The sequence below is a fragment of the Pelobates fuscus genome, chromosome 3 (genome assembly GCF_036172605.1).
Source record: "Pelobates fuscus isolate aPelFus1 chromosome 3, aPelFus1.pri, whole genome shotgun sequence".
In the NCBI taxonomy this organism is placed as follows: Eukaryota; Metazoa; Chordata; class Amphibia; order Anura; family Pelobatidae; genus Pelobates; species Pelobates fuscus.
In genome coordinates, this window is record NC_086319.1 from 351,321,086 (window position 1) to 351,334,334 (window position 13,249).

Sequence of the window (13,249 nt, forward strand, 5' to 3'; positions counted from 1 at the left end):
ACAAGCATAAATCTTCTTTTTGTTTAGACTGTGACTGTGTGTTTTTGTTCACTAATAAATCAAGTTGGATATAGTGAAATTGTTTATTTATTTCTTTATTTTCTTTATTCCACTGAGAGAAATGTATGTAATTGCAAATAATTCCCTGAGCATATGTGAAACTATACATATATATATGTATTTAAGCTTCTTTAGAGGAAGAACAATTACATTATTTCACTTGTCAGATCGTACAGATGACTGTTAGTGGTAAGTTTACATTGTTTGCCTTATAAAATATTACCAAATATACTGTGTACATTTATATATATTGGATTTGTAACTGTCGTGCAACCACTAAGCATATACATTAATATCTAGTTTGAAACATACTAAAGATTTCCTTTAATCCAACTCCCTGCTTGAGCAGCTTCATTCTGGATTTTGTACTTGACACTCTGTGGACCCACCCTTGACCAAATATCCAATCACTTAATTGCTGCAAAACCCAGCAGTCACTATTCCCTTCTAATTCTGACTGACCTCTCTGCTGCTTTTCTCACTGTGGATCGTGAACTCCTTCTTATCCATCACTAACTCGGTCAATTAAATTTAGCTCTTTCCTGATTCTCTTCCTAATTCTCCCATTGTCCCATTGTGTTTCCTTTTCTGGTTCTTCATCTCCTTGAATCACTTTCTGTTGGTGTTCACCAAGGTTATGTCCTCTTTTCCTTACTGCCTCTGTTTGTAAACAAATTAATTAATTTGCCTACCAGTATCACATCTATGCTGACAACACGCAAATCTAGCTGTCTTTATCTGCTCTTTCTCTGTTTCTCTTGAATTGTGTCTCCAACTGCCTCTCTGCTGTTTCTTACTAGATGGCAGATCACTTCCTTAAACTCAGTCTTTCCCAAACAGTACCTCTCATCTTTCCTGTTTCAAATGCTGCTACTCCATGTTTGTCTCTATCCAAGTCAATGGCCCTATCATCAGCCCTACCTCACAGGATTGCTGCCTTGGTGCTTTCCTATTCATAACTTAATGTTCTTCATTTTGGGTCTCTCTTTATGTCCATAATCAAAAGATTATGGACCGTAAAATAAGAAATAAAAAATAGTAAACAATAAAAATTAACAAACCAAATTTCCTGTCAACATTACCTTTTATTATCCTTTTGAGTATTCATTGTAACGAATTATATCACACTCTGAAATAATAACACACACATTGATAAAATAAAATGTATAATAAATGCTTCTTGTACGAAAAGTGCTCCTGTTAGGACCATCTTCTTTATGGTTAATTACTTTTAGTGTCTGATTTGCGTTGAAGGTCACTTCAAATCCTGTATTACCCCCTGGTGTAGTTACGACAGTTAATTGCGTAACAGGATTATTTCTGTAATTGCCCCTAAAGATGGCTCAGCACACAACATAATGTTAGCTGTCCTATATATTAATCAATGGACAGTCATGCCTTAACATGGCTACACATCAGTACTAGAAGTGGTGACATCATCAGATACTTCAGTTAAAACCTACTCTTTGAGATGCATTAAAGTATATTAATACTAACTTATGTAAGTAAACAAGCTGCTAACATAAACCTTGATCAACAGAACTAAAAGACTAATGATACAGTGTGCAACGTTGGGAATTAAGAACATAGAGTGTTGCGCATAAATACAGTATGTATATGGCATATATATACTACTTAGGAATCGCTACCTTAGCGATCCACCTTCTGTCACGTTATATGAAATACAAACGATTGACTAGTCACATAATATTTTAGCAAAAAAAAACATTAAGACAACAGCAATATTGTATTTTAAAGTTTCCAATATTTAGGGGATGACACACTAATTATTGCCAAGCAGAGTAGATAGTGGGAACCGCACTCATTCCCAGCGGCCACGGGTGCTCCGGATCAGGACCAGCAATCCCAGAATACTTTTACTAATTATTGCCAAAACATTTTAAAAAAATATTTAACTTTAGACATTAGTTACTTTAATCTCTTTCCATAACCCATGATAATGTTAAATTAATCATTCCAATTTTTTGGGATAGCATCCTTTTTAATTACCCTATCAGGTGAGTAAAATTGGGATTCAAAGGTTAAATCTCAGCACAACCATACCACTTACCAATTGGTTATTCTTTTTCAAACCCCCAAACAGGATTGAATCGATTTCCTTTACATACCGGACATATCATAGACTCCGTTTCCCCTGTGATGAGCTGAAAGGCGTAACGCACATCAGGGGGTTAACAACATTTTAGTGAATTGGAGGCATTATCTGAATAGGTTTAGAGACTCCTTCAACTATTTCATACTAAAGTAAATACCACCTTTTGAAGAATATATTGAATTTTGAGATAGTATCTCTAAACAATCACTAATAATTGAACTGCACAAGCAATCAAGTAGTCTAGCTAGATGCCTTCTTGGGAGGCCATATACAGGTTCTCCCTAAAACTGTATGCACCTTTCACTATAATTGTTTGCTACTTGTTTCTATCTCTGAGGTAGAGATGTCTAATGAGTAGTGGGATCAAAAAAAAAGAGAAAATGACTAACTCACACAGAAAGTGGCCAAAATAAATTTAGTAAAATACAGTTAGTTAAAATTTCCACAACGTGTTTCTCCCCTTAGGGCTTTCTCAAAAATGTCCACAATGCGTTTCTCCCCTTAGAGCTTTTTAAACTTTTATAAACTTTGGTATTTTTATACCCTCCTGGTTTTTTCACAGTGAGCACTATTGTTGTTTTTTATGTTACATATGGTCCCCATCTGGTACAATAAAGTAGCCAAAAAACTTTTATTGATCTAAAATACACAATAAAATACAGAATTAATAACCATAAACGCGTTTCACCATAAGTTCCCATTCTGAAGAAGCCACTTATGGTGAAACGCGTTTATGGTTATTAATTCTGTATTTTATTGTGTATTTTAGATCAATAAAAGTTTTTTGGCTACTTGTCAGGATCGGGACAGGGATCCAACACGCAGAGTACAAACAGTAGCCAGATACGTATACCGGACCTTAGAATGGCCGGACTAACGTAAGTAGTACAGTATAGAATGGTCAAAGACAAGCCGAGGTCGAGGGTAACAGAAGACAGGTAAGCGAGAGACAAGCCAAATCAAGGGTAACAGAGATAAGCAGAGTAAGGTAAACAAGCCAGGTCAAAACCAAAAGGGATAATAGAATACACAAGCACTGAGTGACTAGAACAAGCTAGAACCACGACAGGGCAATGAGCTAATGAAAGAAGCTCTGTTAAATACCCTGTTCAGAGCAGTAACCACGCCTCCAAGGCGTCCTGATTGGTCCTGCAGCCATTGACTGACAGGTTGTTCCGGGGGAGTGTCCTGATGACTACTTCCTGCCTAGATGCTGTAAAAGGCAGTCACTCCTTCGCGGCCGGCCTAGCATGACCGGATAGACCGCGGGGAAGGGAGCCATCAGACCGTCTGGATGGAGGAACAGCTAAGTCTCTACCTCTTTCGGAGGTAGAGACCACAGGTACCCTGACAGTACCCCCCCTCTCAGATACGCCCACCGGGCGGAATGAACCGGGACGAGATGGGAAGCGAGAGTGATACGCCCTGCGGAGACGGGGAGCATGAACATCCTCCTGAGGTACCCAACTCCTCTCCTCAGGACCATATCCCTTCCAATCAACCAGATATTGTACTCTCCCCCGGGAGATTCGAGAATCAATAATAGAGTTAACCTCATACTCCTCCTGACCCTCCACCTGAACGGGGCGAGGAGGGGCTATTGTGGAGGAAAATCTGTTACATATGAGTGGTTTCAGCAATGAAACGTGAAACGAGTTCGGGATGCGTAAGGTATTAGGAAGAGCTAAACGATACGCAACTGGATTGATACGGGTCAGCACCCTGTAGGGTCCAATATAACGAGGAGCGAACTTCATGGAGGGCACTTTTAAACGGATGTTCCTCGTGCTCAGCCATACCCTATCACCTGGAACAAAGACCGGAGCCGCCCTTCTACGTTTATCAGCGTGTTTCTTGACCAACATAGAGTTGTGCACAAGGATTTGTCGAGTTTGATCCCACAACTTCCTCAAATTGGCAACATGAACATCAACCGACGGCACCCCCTGGGAAGGGGAATCCGAAGGAAGAATAGATGGATGAAAACCATAATTCATGAAGAAGGGGCTTGAATGAGTAGAATCGCAAACGAGATTGTTGTGTGCAAACTCCGCCCAAGGAATCAAACCGACCCAATCATCCTGGTGTTCAGAAACAAAGCATCGTAAATATTGTTCAATTTTCTGGTTGGTACGTTCAGCAGCTCCGTTAGACTGAGGATGATAGGCAGAAGAAAAGTTTAATTTAATACCAAGTTGAGAGCAGAAGGACCTCCAAAAGCGGGAAACAAATTGGGAGCCTCTGTCCGATACAATTTGAGAGGGTATCCCATGTAGGCGAAAAATCTCCTTAGCGAATATCTCTGCCAATTCGGGAGAAGACGGGAGTTTAGGCAGGGGAATGAAGTGTGCCATCTTAGTAAACCTGTCAACCACGGTGAGGATAACAGTCTGTCTTTTAGAGATGGGTAGATCGACAATAAAGTCCATGGCCAAACAGGACCATGGTTTTTCTGGAACCTCCAAGGGTTGCAGGAATCCACATGGAAGCGTATGGGGTTGTTTGGTTTTAGTACAAACTTCACATGCAGCGATGAACTCCTCAGTATCCCTCCGTAAAGCAGGCCACCAGAAGTCCTTAGAGATCAACGCGTAAGTTTTGCGAATACCAGGATGTCCCGCCATCTTGCTATTATGTAAACACTGTAAAAGTTCCAGTTGAAGAGCAGGAGGAACGAAATGACGGCCCGCAGGAGTCCGTTTAGGTGCTAGATGTTGCAACTTAATGATCTCGGCCAGTAATGGAGAATGAATCCTGAGATTCGTATTAGCAATGATATTGCATTTCGGAACTATAGAAGAAAGAACTGGTTCAGGTACAGTAGAAGGTTCATATTGGCGAGATAATGCATCGGCTTTAGAGTTTTTAGAACCAGGTCTGTAAGTCAGTACATAATTGAAGTGAGTCAGGAATAAGGACCAACGAGCTTGTCTAGAGGATAAGCGCTTAGCCTCCCCAATATAGGACAAGTTTTTGTGGTCCGTCAAAATCGTAATAGGGTGTAGGGTCCCCTCCAACAAATGTCTCCACTCCTTTAAGGCTTTAATGACTGCTAACAGTTCCCTTTCCCCGATGTCATATCTGCTCTCAGGCCCAGAAAATTTCTTAGAGAAGAAACCACAAGGGTGTAACGGTTTATCCACCCCTAACCTTTGAGACAGAACAGCCCCAACTGCTGTCTCAGAGGCATCGACCTCGAGCAAGAAAGGCAGAGTCGTATCAGGATGAACTAGAATGGGAGCCGAGGCAAAAAGTTCCTTGAGAGTCTTGAAAGCACCCAGAGCTTCCTTAGACCAGAACTTAGTATCAGCCCCTTGTTTGGTCATATTGGTAATAGGCGCAATGATAGAGGAGTATCCTTTAATGAAGCGCCTATAGTAGTTGGAAAAACCAATAAACCTTTGGATAGCCTTGAGTCCTTTGGGCAAGGGCCAGTCTAAAATAGATTGAAGTTTTACAGGATCCATTTTAAAACCCTCCCCAGAAATCACGTATCCAAGAAAGTCTACCTGAGACTGATCAAAACTGCACTTCTCCAATTTGCAATATAGACCATGTTGCAGCAGCTTGTGTAATACCTTTCTGACCTGTCTATGGTGAGTCTCAATCTCCTTAGAGTGTATTAGTATGTCGTCCAGGTAAACAATAACACAATCATGCTGAAACTCCCTAAGTACCTCATTAATCAAATCTTGAAATACTGCAGGAGCATTGCATAGTCCAAATGGCATAACAGTGTATTCGTAATGGCCATACCGGGTATTGAATGCCGTCATCCACTCGTGACCTTGCTGGATTCTCACCAAATTGTAAGCCCCTCTGAGATCTAACTTGGTGAAGATTTTGGAGCCCTTAAGACGATCAAATAACTCGGTAATCAGTGGGATAGGATAGGCATTTCTGACAGTTATTTTATTCAAGCCTCGGTAATCGATACAAGGTCTCAGCGTGCCATCCTTCTTCTTAATGAAAAAGAACCCAGCCCCGGCCGGAGAAGAAGACCTCCTGATGAATCCCTTTTCTAAATTCTCCCGAATATACTCCTCTAGAACCGAGTTTTCCTGAACAGACAAAGGATATACATGGCCCCTCGGAGGCATAGTGCCGGGTAGAAGCTTAATCTTACAGTCAAATGACCTGTGTGGAGGCAAAGAATCGGCATTCTTCTTGTCAAACACTGCCCTTAAGTCTAGGTAAAGGTCTGGTATTTGTCTTTCTGTGGACTGAGTAGGATTCTCCGGTATGTTAATATTAGCTAATGGAGAAACCTTGCACAAACACCGATCCTGGCAGCCCTGGCCCCACGAGAGTATCTCTCCTAACTCCCAATCGATAATAGGGTTATGTTTTTTCAACCATGGGTACCCCAGAACTATGGGAACGGAAGGAGACGAAATGAGCAGAAGAGATAAATTCTCCACGTGTAGGATACCCACATTTAGATTAATGGGTATGGTCTCACGAAAGATAACAGGGTCTAGTAGTGGTCTACCATCTATGGCCTCAACGGCCAAAGGTGTCTCCCTTAGCTGGGATGGGAAATTGTTCTTACTAGCAAAGGCTTGGTCGATAAAATTCTCAGCAGCACCGGAATCTATCAATGCCATAGCCCTTACTACTTCCTTCCCCCAAGTTAAGGAAACTGGTAGCAGAAGCCTGTGATCTTTATAATCAGGAGTAGAGGACAAAATAGAAACACCCAAGGCCTGTCCTCTAGAGAGACTTAGGTGCGAACGTTTCCCGGGCGGTTAGAACAGTTCGAGAGTAAATGACCCTTGGCTCCACAATACATACACAAACCCTCTCTTCTCCTGTGCTGTCTTTCCTCCTCAGAGAGGCGGGTATACCCTATCTGCATAGGTTCAGTAAGCAAAGATATCGTGGAGTCAGGACTTGGAACAGCGGGAGCAAACCTAAAAGAAGGTCTCTGGTTCCTCTCTCGAGTGTTCTGTCTCTCTCTTAGACGTTCATCTATACGAGAGATGAACGAAATTAAATCCTCTAAATTCTCAGGGAGTTCTCTGGTAGCAACCTCATCAAGGATTACATCAGATAGGCCATTCAAAAATACATCCATATACGCCTGCTCATTCCACTTGATTTCTGCCGCCAGAGACCTGAACTCTAGTGCATAATCCACCAGTGTTTGGTTCTCCTGTCTCAGGCGCAACAGTAATCTGGCTGCATTAACCTTTCTACCTGGAGGGTCAAATGTTCTTCTAAAAGCAGCTACAAATGCGTTATAGTTATAAACTAATGGATTATCGTTCTCCCATAGTGGGTTGGCCCATCTCAGTGCTTTCTCAATGAGTAGGGTGATAATAAATCCTACTTTTGCCCTATCTGTAGGATAAGAGCGAGGTTGCAATTCAAAGTGGATACTAATTTGGTTTAAAAAACCACGACACTTCTCAGGAGCCCCACCATAGCGTACTGGGGGGGTAATGTGAGAAGAAGCACCCACTGTGGCTACCTCTAGACCTGAACCGACAGGAGAAACAGGGGTATTCCGTATCTCCTCTGGTGGGTTATTGGCACAAGCTAATAGAGCCTGTAGCGCAAGCGCCATCTGATCCATTCTGTGATCCATGGCTTCAAACCTAGGATCAGGAGCAGCCAGCTGACTGTTTGTACTTGCAGGATCCATTGGCCCTGTCGTAATGTCAGGATCGGGACAGGGATCCAACACGCAGAGTACAAACAGTAGCCAGATACGTATACCGGACCTTAGAATGGCCGGACTAACGTAAGTAGTACAGTATAGAATGGTCAAAGACAAGCCGAGGTCGAGGGTAACAGAAGACAGGTAAGCGAGAGACAAGCCAAATCAAGGGTAACAGAGATAAGCAGAGTAAGGTAAACAAGCCAGGTCAAAACCAAAAGGGATAATAGAATACACAAGCACTGAGTGACTAGAACAAGCTAGAACCACGACAGGGCAATGAGCTAATGAAAGAAGCTCTGTTAAATACCCTGTTCAGAGCAGTAACCACGCCTCCAAGGCGTCCTGATTGGTCCTGCAGCCATTGACTGACAGGTTGTTCCGGGGGAGTGTCCTGATGACTACTTCCTGCCTAGATGCTGTAAAAGGCAGTCACTCCTTCGCGGCCGGCCTAGCATGACCGGATAGACCGCGGGGAAGGGAGCCATCAGACCGTCTGGATGGAGGAACAGCTAAGTCTCTACCTCTTTCGGAGGTAGAGACCACAGGTACCCTGACACTACTTTATTTACCAATCCTCTTTTTATTGCACTCTCTATGCACTTTAAACTTTTTTTACTGATTCCTGGCATTTTAACCTTTCCTGGTTACTTTTACTTCCACTGGCAATTTTAAAGTTCCAGTACTCCAAGAAATCCTAGGTGGGGATCATACCACCAGCGCCTATCCATAGAGCAGTACCTCTGCTCTATCTTTGTGAGTATTATTTTATTTCCTCTACTACTCTCTTAACCTATCACAATTGAGAGCACTATTGCTGCTTTTTATTTTTCTATATTGGAGCCTTGGATCACCAGACGGTGCTGACGGACGTATCGCCGCTACAAATCTTATAAGCGGGGATTATACCGCTGTACGCTATCCACACCAGAGCTGGCCATAGCTCCCTCAAATGTGAGTTTTTTTACCTCTTCTTATCTGCACACTGAACCACATCAAAATTGAGAACACTATTGTCGCTTTCTGTCTTTCCTTTCCGAGTTCTGGACTACCAGACGGTGTTGACGGAGACCCCCTCCCTACATATCCTATAAGTGGGGATTATACCGCTGTACGCAATCCACACCAGAGCTGTCCATAGCTCTCTTGAATGTGAGTTCTCTACATTTTGTTACCTATCACACCCTGAACTTTCATACTATACCATTAGTCGCCTCTACCTCTCTTGTATTTTCATATACGGAACGGTCTACACTAGACGCATCCACAGAGGAACTCTATCAAGTATCCTAGACCATCTATTGGCACCCTATCAATACTTTACTGGACTATCTACCCTTATTTGGCACAGCCCTTCCATATCTTTTTATATATAAGAAGCATGTCTATTAAAGGAGTGGAATGAGATGTGGAAAGGGAAAATAATTTAGTTATATCTATATAGGGAACTGAAAAGTCCTAAAGTGTCTGTGACCATAACCTTGTATGTGATTGTTTGTTTAAATATTAATCAATTGTTACCGTTTTCCTTACAGCAGTGTTTTATATACTAAATGGGAATGTACCATCGCATCAACGACTCTACAGTTACTGAATTTATTCTAATGGGTTTATCTGCAAGGCGTGATCTACAGATAGGTTTATTCCCAATATTTTTAATAATTTATCTATTTACTATTTTAGGAAATACAGGAATAATTTTCCTTGTGTGTAATAATAGCAGGTTACGCACGCCCATGTACTTCTTTATCTGTAGTCTATCGTTTTTGGATCTCTGCTATTCTTCAGATATCACTCCAAAAATGATTGTCGATCTCCTTTATGAGAAGAAGACAATCTCCTATATTGGCTGTGCAATTCAACTCTTCTTCTTCTGTGCTTTTGGCACAACTGAATGTTGGCTTTTTGCTGTAATGGCCTATGATCGCCATGTTGCAATATGCAACCCATTAAACTACAACATTGTCATGCGATCAACTACTTGTATATTACTAGTGTATGGAGCTTACACTATTGGCTTTGTGCATGCTTTGATTGAGATATGTTTTACATTTCATCTGTACTTTTGTGCTTCTAATATTGTCTATCATTTTGTTTGTGACTTTCCTCCTTTGCTAAGTATCTCTTGCACAGATACGTCTATTAATGAACTTATTCTATATATTTTTGCATCTTCTGTAACAATGATTTCTCTTTTCATTATCCTCATGTCATATTTTGCCATCTTTTTGGCTATTTTAGAGATAAAACATATCAAGGGAAGAAAAAAAGCTTTTTCAACGTGTTCTTCACACATCATCGCTGCCTCAGTTTTTTATTGCACTGTCCTTTTTGTTTATCTAACACCCAAATCTAAAGCTTCTGGGCCGAGTGAAGTGATAGCAACAGTGATTTACACTGCAGCAATACCCATGGTCAATCCAATCATTTACAGTTTTAGAAATAAAGATATTAAAGTATCAATAAAAATAACTTTACAAAACTCAAAAGTTGTATTTTCAAACCATTAAATATATATATATATCTCTTTATTCCTACTGTTTTTGTGTTTTGTAATGCATAGATAGAGTTGCCATGATGTGTACTCTGAAAATAATTTTGTAATTTTATTCTTTTGAACTGTCATTTTTGGAAAAATATTTATTGTCAACAATAAATAAAATTAAAAAAATAACTGAACAAGCTATTTTATGTCTAATGCATTTTGTACGTACATAGGGACATAATAATAATACAAAAACATTATTTGTGGGCAGAAGTGCATTATTTAGCGGTAGTGCTGCTAGACCTATAAAATGATCAAGGTTTATACATTGATTGTTTAATGATCACTTAATTGCTTGATTGTATGCTTGTTGCCCTTTCACTATTTTTTGTCCATAATTGTTTGTACTGTTGAGTGTGGAGCAGCTTAGTAAAGCCCCGATTTTGGGTTGAAATATTTCAGTGTTCCTTTTGTTCTAATAAATGTGCCTGCATCTTGTTTCTATTATCAACATTCAGTGAGAGACTAGACAGCTGCAAGGAATTACCTCTTTAGTCAACTAATTTATGGGCTTCCCAGACCCAAGTGATAGAGATCCTACTGGTTGTGTTTTCAGAGAAATAAGCAACTAAAGTCATTAGAATATCTTCTAACACTCTAGTATTGCCAAGCACAACTATGGGTATGGGGGAGATACCCTCTTGAAGGTTAGTGAGATAAACACTGTAATGAACAAGTAATCTTCACCTGAGGGGTGAAGGGTGTGCAAACAATCTGCTTATGTAAATGCAGTACTTTGTGAAACAACTGGTGTTGGTGTACCATGAAATCTTTACACTTGGAAGTGCTGTCCAATGCCAAGTACATGACAATATTCCAATCCCCTCCTACCACCAGGACTCCACACCAAAGGCTGCCAGTTTTCCCAGAACCTGTTTCATGTATGGTACCTGATTCCTATTTTGCACACATATTTTATTTAAAAGGAATAACTAGCTTATTTCTAAATGACAAAGATTCCTGGGTATTAATCATAGGGCAATTTCAGAGAACATATGGAACATTCTCTGAAGTCACACAGAAATAAGGTAAGGACATGTCAAAATATATTTTCTGTTGCTGTGGGGATCTCTGAAGGTATCTGTGACCGGCTTAAGTGCCCTCTGGGGAGACCAGAGATCCTCAGGTTGTTTCTTTGTGTACGATTATTGATGTCTTCTAATCTCCTCTGCGAGCATGAGAGGATAAGAGAGTGACTATGTAGGTGTTCCTGCACAGCCTTCTAGTAGGAGGTGGAGGCCACTTTATCAACCTCCAGAGTTTGAACCATGGAGCCCAAGTCATGCAGATCATTACTGGGGGTAAGCATTTTGTCCCCGAAACTCGATGCCAGCTTGTCCAGCATGTTGGTGAGATCTATTTTAGTGGGCAAATGCAATAGGAGAGAGTAGAGGACAGATCCATCAACTGAGGTCTCTAAGGTTGCATCATGCGGCCATGACGAGGATGCCATCTTAGATGGGTGTGAGATACACATTAAATCTCCCAAAGAATACTTCTGAGCAAGTTCACTTCGGAGAGAGTGGAGGAGGTATTTTTTGCAAGTTTTAGCTTTTTTTGCATATTATTATTACATATCTCTTCAAGATGCGGTCCTACTGCCCTCTATGTCATGGAGAGCAGTGCTCATGCAACCATATTCTGAACCAGCCAAGCCACACACCCTAAAGTTTTGTGAATTTATTATAAAAAATATTTGCTGCAATAAATATGTCTAGAATCTTTTACATCTACTCAGACATAACATTATTTAAATAGAAGCATTGTTGTTGGCTGAAAGGCAGGAGATAAATTTAGAGAATCGTGAAATAGTTTGATGTAATTTACAGAACTGCAAAACTTACAGCTGTACTCATCAACAGTTGGGTAAAGCTCCTGAGTTGTCCTATTTTAATGGGTTAACATGTTAGGCTTCGCTCGTTTGAACCATACGTTCGGCTTATACAATTAAGCTTGTGGCACTCACGCCGTTCGGCTAATTTTCCGTATGCATATTTCCAATGTGTGCATGTTTCACAAAACCAATTCATACGAACGCGACCGTTTGTTCACATGTTACAGTATAAGCATTTGGTACTTTCATAGACCTGATACGAACAGCACTTAGGGGACCCATTTCATGGGAATGACTTAGACTTTACTTATATCCCTCTTTGTCTTTCGGTAGTTATAGCCAGACACACGGCTTAAACGCACGGATATCGCCTAATTAGCCAATATAAACATGTTGCCCCTACTGGTAACGAATGATATTACAGTCATTTAAAATTCCATTTATTGGTTAAAGTACAGGTGATGGAAGTCTGGATTTTATAAGCTGATATTCCTGACCTTTTTTCCACAAGATATAGTATATGATTATTTTTCACATGTCGTGGTAATAAATGTAGTCACAACTGCTGTGATGACAGAGGGTCCCTGAGCTCTCCATTATATTAACAGTCCGCAGAGACTTGTAGTATATTACACAGATTTGCTTTCTTTTGGTCTGCTGATTCAGGCAGCATACGGCAATTTCTGTCCGGTTACTAAGCACTATTTATAAACTTCACTTTCATTTCCCCTTAGCTCGGATAATTTCCAGCATTCGTTAGAATGTGATTATATTAAAACTAGTATTACTGTATGAAGTGAGGCTCGGCTATATTGCGGCCATTACGTTACACGGTTTCAGGTGGTTAAGTCATATCGCCACCTGGTGGCCTAATTATGTAATATCATGTCCCTGTTTTTAAGTCATCTGCCCTCTTGGTTAGAAGGTTATTACGGTTTCCAGATAATGGAATTTGTGTGGCTATTCTAAATATATGATATTCAGCTGTTAAATTAATTTATCTGTTAACTGACATTTGTCATGATGTTCCCA

At 40.6% G+C, this 13,249-nt stretch overlaps 1 protein-coding gene across 1 annotated transcript; it reads left to right on the top strand.

Annotated features, from left to right (window-relative positions):
* The first annotated feature begins 209 nt into the window (after positions 1–209).
* On the top strand, positions 210–10,348 carry LOC134601810 (olfactory receptor 5G9-like). Its single transcript, XM_063446310.1, has 2 exons — positions 210–249; positions 9,374–10,348. The coding sequence occupies exon 2, from the start codon at positions 9,392–9,394 to the stop codon at positions 10,346–10,348; it is 957 nt and encodes a 318-aa protein (XP_063302380.1). The 5' UTR covers positions 210–249; positions 9,374–9,391.
* Positions 10,349–13,249: the final 2,901 nt, after the last annotated feature.